This window comes from Ziziphus jujuba, chromosome 4, assembly GCF_031755915.1.
Source record: "Ziziphus jujuba cultivar Dongzao chromosome 4, ASM3175591v1".
NCBI lineage: Eukaryota > Viridiplantae > Streptophyta > Magnoliopsida > Rosales > Rhamnaceae > Ziziphus > Ziziphus jujuba.
In genome coordinates this window covers 5,914,222-5,933,627 of record NC_083382.1, presented here as the reverse complement: position 1 = coordinate 5,933,627, position 19,406 = coordinate 5,914,222, and the positions used below count along the sequence as shown (strand labels likewise).

Here is a 19,406-nt window from a genome sequence, read left to right as displayed (position 1 = left end):
TGATGTCCAATCAAAATCTTTTATTCTACAGTTTTTTACACTTTTGGAATATTCTTATACTTTTTACTTCACAGATATCGTAAAATAAATAAATAAATAAAAATCCAGATTTTTGAGCAACTAAATGAGCATCTTTCATTTTCTCCACCAGAAAATGGTGGCGCAGTAGGCTAATTCAACCTCTTTGGAATTGAAACAGTGAAATTCAACAAAACAAAGCAAATGAAATTTAGAGAGAAATAGCTATACCAATGTTGAAAAATGGTTCTTCAAATAGATTTATGAAATAGGCTTTAATAAAAATATTAGTTTAGTTGCACAAGGAAGAATTTGACTGCGTTAGGCTTTTTGCAAATTGCTTAAAACCCTCCAAAAGTTTCAATTAAAAACAAACTTAGGAAGGCTATCTGATTGAGAACTATAAACAAGCTTAATATATATGAACAACACATAGCCAAATAATTGAAGTTATTTGAGTTTCAATTCCACTTTTGAACGTTCAACTTTTGGCCAAATATTTATATTACATATATATATTTCTTTTAAAAGCAAAAAGAACAGAACATAACAACAATCCCAAAAACCAAACCACATATTAGTCCCCAAAAAAAAAAAGCCCTCAAACATTATACTGAAAAACCAGATACATCAGCGCCCTGGTATAGGTCAATCCACACTTAGTTTCTAACTCTTCATTTCTAATTTTAGTAAAGCCCTATGGATATATCCTCTATCCATATTCTCATAGACCATCTCGCTTAACTGTGCCGGATTTATGATTAAACCTTTGGTGTCCCCTATTTATAAGAGAGAAAGTAAAAAGTTCAAGGCAAGTGTGAAACCTTAGGATTTTTGTAGATATCCTCCAAACATTGGCAGGCTTAGGATCTTAACTGTAATACTGACAACTAGGAACCCACACAAAACGTAGATGAACTTCTTCCGTATTTGGCGATTATTTATTCGTATGTAAAGCATTTTGCAATCCAATTCTGCATCTTTCAACAACGCACAGCGGCCACTGTCTTCTTCCTCTGCCAATGCCCTTGCGTTCTATATAACCCAGTGAAAAATAATAATAATAATATAAATAAAAGGTGAGGCACACACCATTAAGAATTTGCTGAAAGAAAGATTAAATGGTTATGGAAGATTAAAAATCAGATCAACAGTGTACTGTGAAGAACAGCTTTATTCAATAACTATCAATTCTTGCATCTCCAATAGCATTAAAGTGAATCCTATTTATAAGTAAACAACCAACAGTAAAAGAGAAACCAAATAGACAAATACAACAAAACCTACTTAAACTAGGAAAACTGAGTAGAACATAATGCAAAATTATAACCAGTGAACTGGAAAAAGGAAGGAGGTAAGGACTTAACAACAGTAAAATGAAGGTTCCAGATTACCTATGTCAGGACATTTCACATTCAGTGGTATATAACTAACAAGATTAAAATTAAAATTCTGCATAACTCATCTATAATTTCTCAATAAGCCTTACCTTCTGCTTGAGACTCTTCAAGATTTCGTTTAAAGGATCACGAGCATGTTTGACAGTGAACTGCTTCCATTCCTTATTCAGCTTACTCAGGATGACAACACTCGCTTTTAGATTGTCCAGATACAACATGTCCTGTTCCCAGGAATTTAACAGGTAAACAACACAACTTAACAGTGTTTGCATGTTATGAAAGAATCAGCACCATATTAAGTACCCAAAAAAAGTTTAACCCCAAAACTCACCCATTGTTTATAACATTCTGAGTTTCTCTTCAAGCACCATATAAAAATGTCACTTGCTTCTTTAGACAGTTCAGGGATCTCTGTAAAAGTTTAGTGTTTTAATCTCCAATAGGAAGTGCCTCGAAGCTCTTTCTTCCAAATATAAATTCAAGGAGAGAATAGAAAAGAAAGGAAAGCAGTTTTGAGTTTAGAATTACCTTCTTCAATAGCTTTGACTAAAAAGTTCAATATTTGCTGTATAACTTGCTTCATCGCTTTACTTTCTGGGGAACCAGCAAGGGCAATCTCTTTTAAGAGTGGATAAACAGCTTCAAACCTCTCCGTTGCCTTGACAAAGGGAACATGTTACAACATGAACTTTTTGAGAAAAAATGCTGTTTGATTACCTCAAAATAAGAGAGACTGCAAATGCTCCCAAATGATATCCACCTTAACTCGGGCTGAAGGGGCAGGAAAAGTGATTCTCATCAAAAGGTCAAGAAATGATGGTGGCACTAGGCGCTCCCCCTTTCTGACAGCACCATTTAATAGAATAGGACGAGATTTAGGAGTAGACAGAATTCTGATAACCAATCAAAAAAATGTGAGAGAAGAAAAATCAGATCAACAAATGTGATTAAGAATTCAGGCATTCGTACAAATGTAAGATGGAGGAAATAAAATTATGTTGATCACAAGGTGTCCTAACCTCTCCACTAACTGCAAAATCAAGTCTCTGGACTGTGGATTACAAGATGATCTGCTACCCATCAAGGGCAACAGAAGATGTACCCACATGTATAACCCCACAATTAGATCTCCTTGAGAGGCCTAAACCAAAGTTCCAATTCCATGCTCAAAAAATCATTTCCAGATAACAATAGTTCGTTTCTTTAGGAACATTTGAAAATAAACTATATTCACCTACTCACCTGAGCTATTGACCACACAGCAACCGGAAGCTTATCGTGCCCTTGATATTTTGAAGTTTCTCTCATTACAGGTAATAAACTGATCAATACATCGGGCTTCCGCCGCAATGTCATTGCTAAGACAACAAATATGGCAACCTGCACCTCCAGAGTTATTCCAACTTGGTCATTAATCACTAGTTTGCGAAAATTTGAAAGAAACCACAATTTCATGATTAATATATTAAAAGTGCAAACAACCACATAGCATATACCGCATTTGGGTAAGCTAAATCCAAAGAGTTAAGAATGTTAAAAGCATAAGCTACGTCCAAAGTGAACCAAGAATTTGACATCCAGGCAACATATACTGGTCTTCCCATCACTTCCAAAATAAAGCAAATTATATAGAATATGGATATGGATCTGCTCATTTTTTCTTTCAATGAACATGAAGCCTCCTTTTGAATGGAACTGTTCAACAACTTCAAACTTCAAAAAGGAGGCCTTATCACTTCAAATGACAATAAACATGAAAAAGAACATAAATTTTAGAGTTCATTTGTCATGAAGACAAAAAATATTTTCAAATGTATGCATATACTTTAAACATTGTCAACAAGTTCAAATTTCTTTGTGTAACCCATGGGAAAATTTATATGAGATTATTGTTTAACTAATAAAAAGAAACCTACTCAAACTTTCATTTATTTGTATATATTTATTGCTTGAAGTGCTTGCACACATACACGCACACACACACACACACACATGTATATATATATTTCAAAGCATCTATCAGGTAACTCTTGATATTGATTAAAACAAAGGAAACACAAATGAAAATTGATTGACAGTGTTTTAAATGTTAAAATCTCACTTTATGATTTTAGTTCTTTAAGGGGAAAGCTAAATGAACCGTGGACCTATGGAAGCACATTTGTAGTCTATGATAATCACTTCGACCTATGTGCCACTATTTGAGGGAGATTTATATCCCTATGTAAATTTGAATTATAAGATACTTCTATGTGGAGTACATGCATATCACTTGCACACCCATTTTTGTTGTTAAGTTGGTGTTTTTGCAAGCTTGAAAAACATATATGGGTTTACTTTCCATTCGCTTAAGCTTTTTCATATCGATAATAGCTTCACATACCATCAAAGCCTAGTGTATTCGGTCTAATCTTTTAATCTTACTAACCTAAATTCTAATAATTTATTGTCTAGGGCGTGTAAGAAAGACCCCATGCATTGTTGTATGAGCCTACACATGAGGGAGAGTTAAATTCACGTTTTCAGTAGCTTGATATAAGGAGTTGGATACATCTCCTATCAACTTAAGTTTTAAAAATGATGTCATAGTCCTAATAGTTTCGAACTAAAATTATTTTTAATGCAAAAGCATGCTCAACGGATCATCTCATTAACAGAAGACCATCCAAATACTTCATGTCTTCCTCCAAGCATTATAATCATGTTCATGTCATCTCCCCGAACATCAAGACACCATACGCTACAATTTACCACTACATGGTTACAAAATATTATACGACCAAGATTTACCTGAGACTTTGATGGTGCTTGTTTTGCAACCTTTTTGGATCCCTTAACAGTTCCTTGATGGCTTGCAAGGTCTGCAAGAATGCTATCTAATAACCACAGCACAAAGGAACGAAGTGCTTCAGGAGATCTGTGGCCAATCCAATCAACTGATGTCTTGTAAACATCTCCAGATATATGAGAAAGAGGGATCTGTTTTGTATTGTAGTAGTTAAATATCAGTTAACCATTTAAAATCTACCCAAAAGATCGTATGACTAGAAGATAGGAATAAAATTGATTTGCCGGCATACCCTGTGATGACCACATTTATGATTACAAACATCCATCATAATACATTTAACATTAGGTTGTTAAAGTATCTTCATGCATGTGGAACCATAATATAATATCATTTCATGAAGTTGATCAAAAAGCTTAAATGCATTTCACGGAAAAATACTGTAGGCCTGAAAATAAATTACAACATTCAAAACATTTTCCCCCTGAATCTTTTTTCTCCAATATCCAATTTGCAATGCTAAAAGCCATCCATTTAACATTGTACGAAACAGTAACAGTGAAATTTCAAGAGAGGGGGGGGGGGGGGGGGGGGGGGGGGGAACACTCACATCAACCAACTTTGTAACAGTAGATTCCTTGAAAGTCTTCAACCATGGAAACTGGGCGGCATTGACAGAGGCAAATGCTCGACCGAAATAATCAGCGAAACGCATGAGCTGTACATCTTCTTTCGATTCATAAGAAGCCTAAGCAAAAGAGACAAAGAAAACAACAACCAATAGACACAATTCAATCCGGAATCCTTGAAAACGAATAATACAACCAACAGATCAGTTTCATAAAAAAAGAAAAAAAAAAAAAAAAAAACATCAAAAACTGAAGCAAGCAACGACTCACAGTGATTTCAGCAAGAAAAGCTTCGAGATCAACTACTTTGATCTTCGAAGCCGCCTCAGCCACCGTAACCTTCGGTTTCTTCGGTTTCTTCACCTTTGCTTTCTCCACCTCGCCACCACCTCCATTCTGAGCCGCAGACGCTTCTTCATCATCAGTATCAGCACCATCGGAATGCCGCTTCGATCCGGCGACAGCGGTATCACCAACAGCATCGGCTTCCCTCCGAGACTCCATAGCTCTCCTCCGTCGTTCCTCCGAACGCTGCTCGACCGACCGGAACACGTCGGTAACGCCGGAACCGTTAGGGAGATCGGGAATGGTCTCCGGCACCGGCGGCTTCGACGGCTTCCTCTTACGTTTCTGATACGACACCGTTTGCCAGGCATAAGCGGCGTCGTCGTCCTTCCTTTCTATCCTTCTGTCTTTTTTTGCTTCTTCCTCTTCTTCCTTGAGAATTGCTTCGATTATCGCAGAATTCTCGTCCATTGTTTGGGAATTTCTCTCTCTACAAAAACGGTTCTCTCTCTCTCTCTCTCTTTAAGCGTCGGAAATGAAAAGCTCAGCGAAGAGTAATTCGTGTTTTGGTTCGTTCACGTCGACGACGAGAGAGAGAGAGAGATCACAGAGAAGGAAGTGAGAAAGCGGGTCGGGTTTTGAAGTGAGTGGACAGAGAAAGAGACTCTCTCCGTGCCAAAGGACACGTGGATTTTTTAATTTTTATTTTGGCTTTTTTGAGGCGGGTTTGGCCTTCATTTATCTGTTGAATAACGGAAATGCCATTTCTATCAAATTTATTAATTTAAAATTTCGGATTAATATCCACAATTTAAAATTTAAACTCTATTGCACTTAGTCCTCTTAAAAGCTACAAAATTGTCAATGTGAATATAAAACTACCACTCGCATCATCTCTTTTTACAGAGAATGTTCGTGTTGAATTTTAAAAGTATAGATATTTAACTGTATTTATTTATTTTATTAAAATTTTAACTGTATTTATTGGAAAATAGAAGGAATATGAAACGCAATAAACTCTTTTAACATAGAAAATGTAAAAAGGAGGGGGCTTCTCGTTTTTGTAGTTATGGTATAGCTGTAAGGGGAAAATGGGAATTAAGACAAAAAAAAACTAATCCGATATGATCAGCGTCCTCATTTTTGTATGTTTTCAGTGTGGGACCCACCATAGCCCATAGGAAGCAACTTTTTGGAGTTGGCTCATCCTAATCGGAATTATTTTATAATATTATATTACTATAATCTCGTCCTGATTCCCTCACCAAACGCCCCCTTATTACTTAATACTTACAATGGGTCCCACGTAGATTTACTTACCTTCGAAACAATGTCGTTTAGCCTGGCCACCCTGTTTGACCATCAAGTTATGATGTCATCCACAATTGATCATCCATCGTGCGGCTATAAAATTGGGCACAATTTTCATGATTGTTGTGGACATTCACACGTTATAATTATCTCCGTATACGGCCAAGTTGGAGATGGAGCAAAGGTTGTGAAAAGGGAAAAGATATATTTTTTTTTTCTTTTTTTTTTTTAAGAGTTTTGCATGTTAGCAAAGTGTTTCTCTGTACTTTGGCAGTTACGGGTTTTGGAGTTTTCAGGATTTTTATTTTAATAAAAAATAAAAAAGAAACAATAATAAAATAATTTCAGAAGGAAAAAAAAAAAAAAGATGATATAAATATATCAGAGTTGTTGGATCAATAATACCGTTTAAGTAGTTATTTATGTATTTATTTTTGCAAATTATAGGTTATTAGTAAATTGATACCTTTATTTTTTCACTTATAAATGAAAATAAATTGAAATTAATAATTTGAAGGAAAATTTCCTACAAACATCCTCTTCAATAACAACTGTTGCTTATTGTAATACCATAAACACTCATGGTATTTTTGGAACATGAATTCATGATTCAATGTTTTATTGGAAGTTTTAATTATTATACGCTTCGTAACTAATGTTTAATAAAGTCTTTTTATGGATAAATTATTGAACAGGCTTGTTCTATTGAGATTAATATTCATAAACATATGGAATCTACATAGGTATGGATATTTTATCTGGACTACGTAGATGTGCTTGTGAAAATTTTTATGTCAATCATGCTTACAAAATAAACCCTTTTACAGCTAAATAATAAAACTAATTACTTTTTTGAGCTAAAAAGTTTTGAATTTGAATCCTACATTTTGAAATTTGAAAAAACAAATTTAAATTGGGGATTTAGATATGTCCTCCAAGTCAATAATTGGTATGACAGCTTGAGCTTCTTTTTTTTTTTTTTTTTTTAAATAATAATTATTATGATGAGCTATTGTTATGTGATAATAACTATGTGAAGTTTTTGAATGAGAACATTGATGAAATTATTCAATTAAAGATTACTACATCCTCTAATGCTCTCAGTTGGAAAATATATAATGCACTTTCATCACTACCATAAAATATGTACACCGTCTAGATCAATTATTTTTTAAATGGGAGAAAATAGAAATGAATATGTAGGTTTTCAGATTGAGAAAGTGATTTTTTTATGGAAACCTTTTTTGGATTGGCAGACAATGGGGGTGTTTTAACTGTTAATAAAATGAAATGGCCAGTTGTCAATATTAATTAATCGTCCAAAGTTTTCTGTCAAACTTATTGGTAGCCAATCTTTTTGGTAATACATATTGATAGCCCATCCTTTAGCCAATTTCCCACTATGATTTGTTTAGGGTAGAATTTTCGATTTGGTATTCATTATTGGTGGACCAAATCTGGCAAACTTGCACTGAGAGGTCATATACTGTCTATGGATTTTGACAATATGAACACGTATATTTAATAGTATTAATTAGAAAACCCTTTTAGGAAATTTTAGCAATCTAAGTCAAATAATCAATATGAAAGATAGAATATTGATATAGAAAATTAATAATTGCTATATAATGTAAGATATGCAAGCTAATCAAAGCTTAGTGGCAATAGCCACCTCTCCAATAGTGAGAGAATCTAGGTTCAATACAGCTTAATGATTAATAAAAAATAAAAATAAAAGTAAATTTTTCACAAACCAAATTTATCCCCAAAAAAATTTCACAAGGCCGAATAAAAAGCATTTTTAAACCATATTAAGCTATTAGTTATTTCAAAACTTTATGCTAATAAATAATAGATTCAACTATTGTAAAACTTTATCAAAAAAAAAAAAAAGAAAAAAAAAAAGCTATTGTAAAACTTTAATACAGTTTGTAACTTTTTGTCACAATTTCTAATTCATCATCCTTGAATTTGTGATTTTGAAAAAGGTTTTAATAATGGTTAAAATGCATAATATGGCAATCTGTGGGATCGAGATGAGATACTTTGTTAGTATGCAATTTTTTATATAATAAAATGGATGTCCTTTTTTTGTTTTTTTGGTTCTTCTATGAAGACGTCTAAGGTCTCTTTTTTGTCATCATACTAGAACACTAATGAATAAAGTGTACATCACAGAATGGGTTCTCATGGAGACAGACTTGTGGTGGAGACTGGAGTTGTGAACGATTTACAAAAACTGTTTAGATTCTATTAGTTCTGGGCTTTGTTTGGACTCATTTAGTATCTAGGCTGGGCCATTATAACTGGGCTGGAAAAGTTAAACCAAATCCGCCCCAAAAAAATAAATTTTTAATCTGTAAAAACTGAAAAGAAAAAATTGTACTTGTCAGCAATGTTTCAGCTTTCATTTGGTTTTAACATTTTTGCATTTTATCTTTTAATTTACTAACACCTCTAAAATTTATAAATGGTGTAGTATCATTCCTAAACATTTTACACCAAGATATTTTAATTTTTAATTGTTAAAATTGCAAAATATATTATATACAATTATTATTTTTTAAATACAAGATTGCTTGAACTATTTTTAAAGCTAACTTTTGATAGATACAATAAAATAAGTGTTTTACCATATTTATGGTAGCTTAAACTAAAAAAAATTATTCAGTTTTTACATATGTGGATTCGAGATTTGATGTTCAAATTTTAATAAATTTTATTATTATCTCAAATAATTCAAGATGGTTCAATATCATAATACTACATAGTTATGATCTCATATCTAATCAAAGAGGTTTTTTATTTATTATTATTTTTTATTTATTATTAATAAAAAATATCATTTTTTCTTTTTTTTTTTTCATTATTTCTATTTTTTTTTTCTATTTCTTTTTTCTATTTATATATTATATAAAATACAGAATATATCTATTAAACATATATTAATTATATAAATCTATTCAAAAAATCTAAAAAATCTATGTTAAACATATTAACAAATATAGATTCCATTTTTAGATTTGATTTATATTGGATTTTTTATAAGGGTATATTTTTTTTTATTCATTAAAAAAAAATGTTTTTATAGGATTAGTTAAATAACAAGCCAGCACGGCAACAAGAACATAAACATTTTATACACTAAACATTTTTATAGCGTGGATCCTATAAAAAGAATTCAATAAAAAAAAAAAAAGAGGAAAAGAAATGAGCCACGTGTCGAGATGTTACAGCGGAAAGAAAGGTACATATTCATCTAGTGTACGGTAAAAAGCTCAGGAGAAACACACAGAAGCAAAGAGAAGCCTCATCTTCTTCTTCTTCTTCTACAAATTAAAAAAAAAAAAAAAAAAAAAAATTCCGAAAATGTCAACCGCAAGAATCCATCCAACTGCTTCGGCGCTCTCCTCCACCATCAAATACCACCTTGTCCCCAACCTACGACCACCAACAAACGTCGTCGTTTTCGGCGGCTGTCATAGCCATCTTAAGCGTTTCAGAACCAGAAGAGCCCTCATCCTGGCAATGTCTTCGTCTTCGTTTGCTCCTCCTAAGCCTATTGAAGCTATCGTCAAAGCTTCCATCACCGTCCCCGATAAGCTCGGCGACTGTAAGAGCATTTTCTATTTGTTTCTTTTTAAGCATGTTCTGTTACTGAGAAAAAAAAAAAAAATCTTTTTTGATGTTTGATTCTTGGGAAATTCTGAACTTTATATTTTTGCATTGGAGGAAGAGAAATGGAAACGGTTTGCTAACCATAGGAATGGGTACTGAAATTATGGGCTTAAAAAAAGGGGAAAGTGAAAAAAAAAAAAAAAAACAGAGTGAAATTTAGTGGATTAACATGTTCACTAGAAAAGAAAGACAACTTTAAATAGAAGATGATGAAATTGGAAGTGTAATAACCACATAAAAGAGTTTGTGAAACTTGGAATGGGGGAGCAAAGGCTAAATGAAGCAAGTGTAGGAACTAGATAAGTGAGAAGGAAGAATACCAAGTAGTTTTGATTCTTGGAGATATAGAAAAATTAAATGCTTATAATGCCTCCAAGCCCCTTGAAGGGAAAAAAATTGTCTCATGTGTTTGAGCTTGAGATATAATGTTACAACATTAATATTTTATTGTAATTATGTTTTTAGGTCCCTTTTGCCAAAGGGTGTTGCTGACACTTGAGGAAAAGCATCTCCCTTATGACCTAAAGTTGGTAGATTTGGGAAACAAGCCTGAATGGTGAATATCATTCAATTTGGCTGTATATGTACCAAGATGCACTTCTGTTCTGTTTATCTGTTTTTTTCCTTTTTAAATTTTCTAATCTTCTATGTGTAATTGTTTGTTATGTGTCCAGGTTCTTAAAAATCAATGCAGAAGGTAAAGTTCCTGTTGTAAAACTTGATGAGAAATGGGTTCCAGACTCCGATGTTATTGCTCAATCATTGGAAGAAAAATACCCAGATCCACCTTTGCGAACCCCACCTGAGAAGGCTTCAGTGTATGTTTCATGATCAGCATTATATGCTAGAGACTCGAGTTATGTGTTTTAACTTAAATTTCTGTGTTACAAGCCGTCATTGAGTATCTTGTGTACACCAACTAATGCTAAATTGATGAACATGTTAAAGCAACAAGAGGTGCATATCTAATGTACTTCAATCAGTGCAGATGTAATTTGAATATTTGAGTTGGTGTTTAAGGATAATAAGATGCTATGACTTTAGGTGCTAAAAACTTTGGAAATTGCCATCTTATACAGGGAGAAAAATGTTTTGGCATTGCATTATATTTATTTATTCTTATGTATTTCCGTGTCTGCATGGCATATTTCAACTTTGGTCCATCAGTTGTGCAGAAGATTGTAACTTCAGTCCATGTCTTTTGAATAAAACTATTGTAATTCTAAGTTACATATTTTATTGTATGTCTAGACTATTTAAAATTACCCTTGAATAATTATCCACAGCAATAATTTTCTTATTTGTTTTGTTGCTTATTTAATATTTATTCCTTTTTATGATAGTGGGTCAAAGATATTCTCCACATTTATTGGATTTCTCAAAAGCAAAGATCCCAATGATGGAACTGAGCAAGCATTACTGAACGAGCTAAGTTCTTTCAATGATTATCTCAAAGAAAATGTGAGTCACCTGTCCTTTTCTTTGCCCCTAAGCGAATAGAGTTCTTCATAAAGAGATGTATCCATAACCTTTTACCTTCTTTTTATAAATGTACTTCCCAGTAATTGGAATTGTTTGCTCATTACTTCATTGAATCAGAAAAAAAAGAAAATGTTTTCTTGAAAACTCTGTGACGTCTAAGACACAACTACAATGATTTTCAAACATGAATTTAAAAGCTCTTTAACTATTTCAATATGCTTCTTCCTTTTTTAATTGTTGGCACATTGTATCTTAAAATCTAAATTTTAGAGGAGGTAAATTTCCCAAAGTGTCAATGTTTTCATTACATTTTATTTTGTTTTTGACAATATGCTGAATTCTTGAAATGAAAGCATGGAGTGCGACTTGAGTCACTTAGAGAAGGTTGTGGAATTCAATAGCCAAAAGTTAACGCTTATTCACTTCTTGTGGTAAGCCAATTATCCAAGAAGCAAGCTACCTGCTTTATATCGTCTAATACTAGAAACAGTTTTTTAACAAAGTGCTGATTAGGTACTAGCACACAAATACAATGGGGAAGGGAAAGGGAGGATATTATAAAATAAATGACCAAACTGTTTGAATACTATGTAAACTGTTTGACAACTTGTTGAAATATACTAATTATGCAATTTCTAAGGCCTTGCCCCGTAGGTGTGAAGAAGCAAATAGAGATCTGCCACTTTAAACCTGGGCGATTAGGATGTTTTGAGGTTTCCTGAAGCAATGTACCCCCATCGAGAATGGGTGGTGACAGTCATCCATACATTCTTTGAGATGACCTTGTGCTGTTAGGGCAGTACTGTATACTTGGATGCCAAGTGTTATAGGGGACACTTTAAACCTTGTGCTGTCAGGGCAGTACTGTATACTTGGATGCCTAGTGTTATAGGGGACACTTAATTGTACCTTTCCTAAGGAATATTTATGGGAAGGGGCATTCCATAGGGTGGTTATCAGTTCGCATTAACTCCACCAATTCAATTCCATCATGCAAAATCCCTATGAACTCTTTAATTTATGAGTTGTCTCCTCGATTGGAAAAAAAAAAAAAAAAAAAAAAAAAAAGGGGCACATTTTGGAACATGATAAAGTGAAAATGCTGCAGAGCACATGCAATTGTTCAAAGTTGCATGTAAAGCAGAAAGCATGGTTTTACTTTTGAAGGTTGCATGTTGAGTATAAATTCTACTGTTTTCAAATGTTAAAGAAATCTGCCTTTTGGTGAATTACCAAAGAGATTGTCAACATATCTGTATCCTACTTCTTTTACTGCTGGATAAAGTAGGTATATTTAACAGTCATTTACGTTTAGACTACCATGTAACATTTGCTGTTGACTGAAGACTTTATGCATTCCTCTTGTGAATTTGATATTTTTCTGGTGCAGACATGCTTATATTAGCCAAAGATGATTGATAAGTGAATTATTTGGCATTTCATTTTTGTTTTCTTGTAGGGTCCTTTTGTGAATGGGAAAGAGGTTTCTGCTGTAGACTTGTCGCTTGGACCCAAGCTGTATCATCTAGAAATTGCTCTGGGGCATTATAAAAATTGGACAATTCCTGATTCCCTTCCATACGTAAAGTCATATACAAAGGTATTTCCAATGAGCCAAACCTTAAATCTCCTACAATTCAAATGTCCTCGACAAATTTCACATTTTATGAACAAGTTATTTTACTAAATTCTCTCAACTTTGTAACAAGGAAATATGCACCAGTTTGTATCTTTCCCCTTCCCTTCTTTTATTTGTGTGTGTGTGTGTAGCTTTCGATTTTGATAATAATGCTGTTTGTGTGTGTGTGTGTGTGTGTGGCTATCGATTTTGATAATAATTCTGAATGTCTCATATGCAGGCTATTTTCTCAAAGGATTCATTTGTTAAGACACGTGCCCTCCCAGAGGATGTCATAGCTGGTTGGCGTCCAAAAGTCTTGGGTTGAAATTGTACACAGCTACTGTATGTTTCCGTGTGCCAGTATTTACAGTCTACCTTTCTTGCATGTATTGTAGCCTTCAATCGAAGCCAAATCCTTCTACTGTCAACTGTTTACTTGCTTTCCTATATGTGTAATTATATCATTGGTCGTGAAAGCTAAAAAAAATTGAGTTTCACTACTTTAGAATTGGCAGGTAGATGTATTATATATGTATAGCTCTCTAGTACGGAGTCTGGGCAGTAGCTCAAAGACCCAGTTTAAGATATTTTAATACATATCATTAAAAACACGATTAGCTTGAGTTAAGCCATTCTCACCTGCTGATTCTCACTCTTTCCATCTGTTAGGTTCTCTCTATCTCTCTCTCTTGTTCATTTCTTCTTCCATATTCTCCTGCACTCTTTTTGTTTTTCTCTCACCATACCCTCCAAATTAATACCAGGTCTTGGGCATGGCTAATATCCATCCTCAATGTATCTTTTCAGTTCAGTTGGGATACGAGAACACTGATTCAGAAGTAATTTCATCTGTCTAGCTAGCTTGCCTGCCACCCGGCCTGCAGCATGGTTTTGATTTCCTCCATAACAGCCTCTGTATTTCATACATTTGCTTTCCTTCTTGGTTTAAAAGTTTGAAAGGCTAGATATGGTTCATCAGTTTCCGTTTAGCTTTTTGGCCTTTCTGAATCCATTTTCTCTTGAAACATTCTATAAACGGCGGATCATAAAACTGTTTCTAAAACTTCCAACCATTTTTCTCCTATTCTCTTTAGCCACAATGTAGCTTTGAAATCGAAGTATTCATCCATTAGCTTCGTCTCTTTGCCTTCTTCGCTAACCTAAATTAAAACACCTTATCTGAAAATTGCTGCTAAAATCTGAGTGTGTGAAGCTTTTTGGGAAGTGTAAATAACCCTTTCAAACAATGAAATTAGACCATTCACTTCAATGATAGAGAAAACCGATCAATTGACAAATTTTTAAACCAGTGCTAGTGGCTCTGTAATTATTCCAAATATCAAAGGCAACAACAAAAGAAAGAATGAACAAAAAGAGAAGTTATTACCAAAAAAATAATCCCAGCTAAGAACATTTACCTTTGACGAAATAACCATTATTGCAATGACATAGTAAAATACAAACAGAAATATACATTATATAGATATAGACGGAATATTTGTAATTAAACTTATGGTTATGTTTTACAATTTATCCATATATGTACTTAACGAATAGAAAACTGGTATTCATGCGATAGTACATATTCATATATATATACTTAAAGTAAGACCAAACAAAATTTAACAAAAAGAGTACTAGTTTTGGCGATTGGCAATATAAACAGCCAAATAATATAAAGGAGCAGCCTTTAAGGTATCAAAATGAGCAATCTCCTCCAAAGCTTTATCCAGCAATGTTGCTGCAAATTTTCTTGCACCTTCAACACCCATGAGCTTTGGATAAGTAGCTTTATCTGTTACCAAATCTTTCCCAGCCGTCTTTCCCAACTCCTCTGATGATTTTGTCACATCCAAAATATCATCCACAACTTGAAACAACAACCCTATGCACCGAGCATATTTCCTCACCCTCTCAATCTCCATCTCATTCCCTCCTCCAATTATAGCCCCGCAAACTACAGCGGCCTCAAGTAACTTTGCAGTCTTATGGACATGGATTTGTTCCAACTCTCTCAAACTCACATCTTTTCCCTCCCCATAAAGGTCCAAAATTTGCCCAGCCACGAGTCCTGTTGAGCCGACAGCTGAACCAAGCTCAACGATTGATCGAACCACACGGTTGGCTGAAACTTTTGTCGTTTTGTTTGCTATGTACTCAAATGAAAGAGAGAGAAGAGCATCACCGGCAAGGATGGCGGTTTCTTCACCGAAAACCTTGTGGTTCGTTGGTTTTCCACGTCGAAGATCATCGTTATCCATGCATGGGAGATCATCATGAATTAGTGACATGGTGTGAATCATTTCCACAGCACAAGCAGCTGGGATAGCTAGAGACTCATCTCCTCCTACTAATTCACATGAAGCTAAGCATAGAATTGGACGTATTCGTTTCCCACCGGCTAAAAGAGAATATCTCATTGCCTTATGAACTTCCACCGGATGTTGCAGAGGGACGGCCTCTTCTAGTGCTTCATTAACAATTTTTGCCTTCTCTTTCATATATTGCTCGAATTGGAAGATAGGCAAATGGGGTTGAAGTGATATGTTGGTTTGTTCTTTGGGGACTACTGGTTGGGTTAGAGATGAGTGGATGATCTTTGTGCTTGAAGGGACAAATTGGAGGTAATCAAATGTGGTTCTTATCGGGGTTTTGAGAATAATTGTTGGGTTTTTGAGAAAAAATGAACTTCTGTCACAGAAAGGGATTGTTCCTAAGAGGGCCATTGAAATGGGTTTTTTTGCGAAAAGTTTTGTTCTGATTGATGTGGTTTTGTGTGGCTTCTACTTATATAAATTATGAAGATGATCAAGATAGGAATATGCTTTTTTGTAGTCAAATTGTATACCTTATGGTTATTCCTTTTGATATAGCTTGGACTCTAGCTAGTTTATATTTTTACATATATATATATATATATATATATATGTTATATATTCTTAGGGATATATGCATGTTTTACCTACCTAATTTTAGTTATTAAGATGGACAGCAATTTACTAATAATGTAGAAATCTTCTTGAACAACTTTCACATTTAGCATCGAGAATTTCTTCCAAACAATATATATATAAATAGGTTTACTAAACGCTCAAAACTAGACATAACTATTCCAACCAATATCTATTAATACCTCACAAGATCACAATGAGCTAGCTACAAAACAATATATAATGGTTTGTTCTTGCCGTTTGATTTTGTACTTTATCCAAACAATTTTAGTGATGCAAGAATATCCCATATATCCACTGTGAAACTGCTGGTTCACATCAACTACATTTCGCTATCTTTTAGTTTGGTCCAGATTTTTTCAATTGAGATCCTCTGTTTCCTTTCAATGGAAAATCTAGATTTTTCAAGCAGTTTCAATTAACACACATGATGGTGCCAAATTTGATGTGACCATTTACCAAAATGTATTAAACACTTTAATATTTATAGTTGGTGAAGATTGTAGTACAACAATTTGTTTTTTTTTTTTTTTTTTTAAAGAAAAATATAATTTGCTAAACAGAGTGGGGTGAAGTATACTAGTTAAAGGGGATATACTCTGAAACTTGGAATATGTCCAGTTATAGCAAGGTACATATATGTATATATATTATATAAATCCCATTTTTTTAATCTTTAGCAACTTTGGTGGTTTGTAAAAGGAATCTAACAAGGCAACAATGTTTTTGCCTTTTGGAATCAAAATGTTTTTCCGTCAGATAATTAGTATATATTTATTTATATGTGTTTTGTCAATTACTTGTTATAGGAACGTGGTAGTTTCTAGCCCTTTGCCGACGTAGTTATGTGTCTTTTTAATTTTGAAGTATGAACCAGACCTCAAAATTCTTCTACTTCTTAAAAAAGACAACAAATAATTTAAAAATAAATAAAAACTTACCATAAGACAATTAAAGCCTCTTTATCCATTTAAGGTTGGGAAGAATATACTTTTTAACGTTGTTAACAAAGAGTTCGGTTGTAAAACATGATAAATTTAATCTCTAATAATAAACTCTCTTTTTGGTTTTCAGAGCCACCGGCTAGAAGATGAAAGTTTTGAAAATGGACAGAATATGAAGTAGGTTATGTAATAATTAACACGCGTATGTAGGTAGAAGCATGAAAGTGAAATTAATTTTTTTTAAGTATATCAAATCCTACATAGTCAAATCCAAAAACTAAACTAGTTTTATTGGCGAACTAATAATTATAAACCATATTGGTTTTGTTTCTAATCAACTTCAAAGTCACATCCATCCCTTTTGAGACAAATATCTATTTTCATGGTTTTGACTTTCAAGTTCAGTTTGTAACCTTAATTAGTTTAAAGTCTCTAATTTAATTTATATCTATCTTATAAATTAAATTTCAAGTCAGATATCCAAAAACAACTAAACAAAATCTCTATTATAAAGCGCCAAACTACACACTTGAAATTTGACGTTAATCTTATCCAAATTAACAGAAGTTTTGCCTGGTTTGTATGACCACCACAAAAACTTGGAGAAAAAAAAAAAAAAAATTCTAAAGACTAAACAAAACAAAACTAGAATTTTAGTCGGCTAGTTTTGTTAAAATGTAAGTAGCCCAATAAGACAATGCAGCAGCCTTTTGAAGCATCAAAGAGAGCAATCTTCTCAATTGCATAAGCTTCCCGGCAAACCCTATAGGTTCTTGAATGCCCATGAACTTTGGATACACTCTCAAACTTGGAATCGAAAAAAAATTGGGTTAGGATTTTTGAAAGGAAAAGTAATATTATATATACAACTTGCAAAGTTGTCCATGACCAATAATTGGGTTAGAATTGTTAAATAATAATAATAATAATAAAACTTGGGTTAAAATTTTGCAAAGAAAAATAATATTATATATACAACTTGTAAAGTTGTTTACGAAAATCAAACTATATATGTTATCTGTCATGGATAATATGCATAATCAATAATTTAGTTAGATTTTTTTATTATTATTTATAATAAATTTTTTTTATTTTATTTTGATGTTTCGAATCCACAATTTTTTAAATATAAATATAAATAATTTATCAATTAAATCAAGTTTATATGATAACTTAGTTTGATATTTTGTAAGGAAAAATTATATTATATATACAGACCTCAAAGTTGCAATTTGTTTTTTCTTATTGGAATAAAAAAATGAAGACACTTCATTACACAGAAACAGAGTTACAAACATCAGGTTGAAGATGAGTTAAAAGCCAAGACTCATAATCAGTCAATAAAGCAGGATGGTTAGCAAGACAATACTGAGTCACAGTTTGACTCCCTACCCACATAAGAACAAGTTAAAAACCACTACATTGCCACAATAAATGGACAGCACTAAGAGAATCACTCACTATCTCTTCCCTCTTTGGAAACCTACCTGAGAACAAAACATGATAAAGACTCTTTAATCACAATTAATTCTGCAGTTAACACATCCCAAACAACTTTAAAAAGGCTTTGCTAGTGCTCCCATCAGATCTCCAGCTGCGTTATGCACAACAACACCCACTCCAATTCTTCCCACAGCTGCATGAACGGAAGCATCAACATTAACTTTCGAAGTGTCGCCAATCGAAGGGACCCAAACCGCTATAAGCACAAGTAATTGGATAAACTTCATCCAATTTCATAGCGTCCTTATATTCCAGATGTAACTGAACCTCATTGTATAACAAGACCATACACGATTTAACCAATATGGTCATGAAGCACTGTGTTCCTTCGATTCTATAGACTCCACGATATCCATGCAAACCCTTTTTTTTTTATATTTTTTATGATAATATAATAAATCAATAAGTGCACAACATAAAGATGTAAACGAATCATAAAACCCACCTTTGAGGACATCATAGAACTCTTGTGATATTCGATCCAAATGATGTGAACTTTCGAACAACCCCATAATACATGCAACACCATCTCCTCAAAATGGAACATTGCAAACAGTAGCTACTAACATTAAGATGCCATCAAACCAAAGCAAACCTGCATGGAAAAGCTTTGTTACAAGCACGCCATAAAAAAGAAAGCTTTAATTCTATTTGGCACACTAAATTTCCATAGAACTCGCCATCACCTATTAACAGCCTGATTACTCAGTCCACCAACAAAATCACCCGCACCCAATTTCCTAGCCTCCCTGTGGCTTGATCTGACAGTGTACACACCTCTGGAATATACCGCCAA

At 33.5% G+C, this 19,406-nt stretch overlaps 3 protein-coding genes across 3 annotated transcripts; 1 reads left to right on the top strand and 2 right to left on the bottom strand.

Moving 5' to 3' along the window:
* Positions 1–459: 459 nt before the first annotated feature.
* Positions 460–5,763, bottom strand: LOC107416292 (uncharacterized). The gene is made up of 10 exons (XM_016024776.4): positions 5,106–5,763; positions 4,817–4,954; positions 4,209–4,397; positions 2,661–2,798; positions 2,438–2,559; positions 2,179–2,311; positions 1,947–2,076; positions 1,750–1,829; positions 1,508–1,639; positions 460–1,053 (listed from the first exon to the last, which is right to left on the bottom strand). Exons 1-10 carry the CDS (start codon positions 5,589–5,591, stop codon positions 844–846), a joined length of 1,758 nt encoding a protein of 585 aa, XP_015880262.3. The 5' UTR covers positions 5,592–5,763; the 3' UTR covers positions 460–843.
* A 3,948-nt stretch (positions 5,764–9,711) lies between these two features.
* Positions 9,712–13,840, top strand: LOC107416296 (glutathione S-transferase DHAR3, chloroplastic). Its single transcript, XM_016024781.4, has 6 exons — positions 9,712–10,044; positions 10,575–10,665; positions 10,784–10,927; positions 11,453–11,570; positions 13,051–13,191; positions 13,451–13,840. Exons 1-6 carry the CDS (start codon positions 9,801–9,803, stop codon positions 13,535–13,537), a joined length of 825 nt encoding a protein of 274 aa, XP_015880267.3. The 5' UTR covers positions 9,712–9,800; the 3' UTR covers positions 13,538–13,840.
* A 777-nt stretch (positions 13,841–14,617) lies between these two features.
* On the bottom strand, positions 14,618–16,081 carry LOC107416294 (geranylgeranyl pyrophosphate synthase 7, chloroplastic). The gene has a single exon (XM_016024778.4). The coding sequence runs from the start codon at positions 15,936–15,938 to the stop codon at positions 14,850–14,852; it is 1,089 nt and encodes a 362-aa protein (XP_015880264.3). The 5' UTR covers positions 15,939–16,081; the 3' UTR covers positions 14,618–14,849.
* Positions 16,082–19,406: the final 3,325 nt, after the last annotated feature.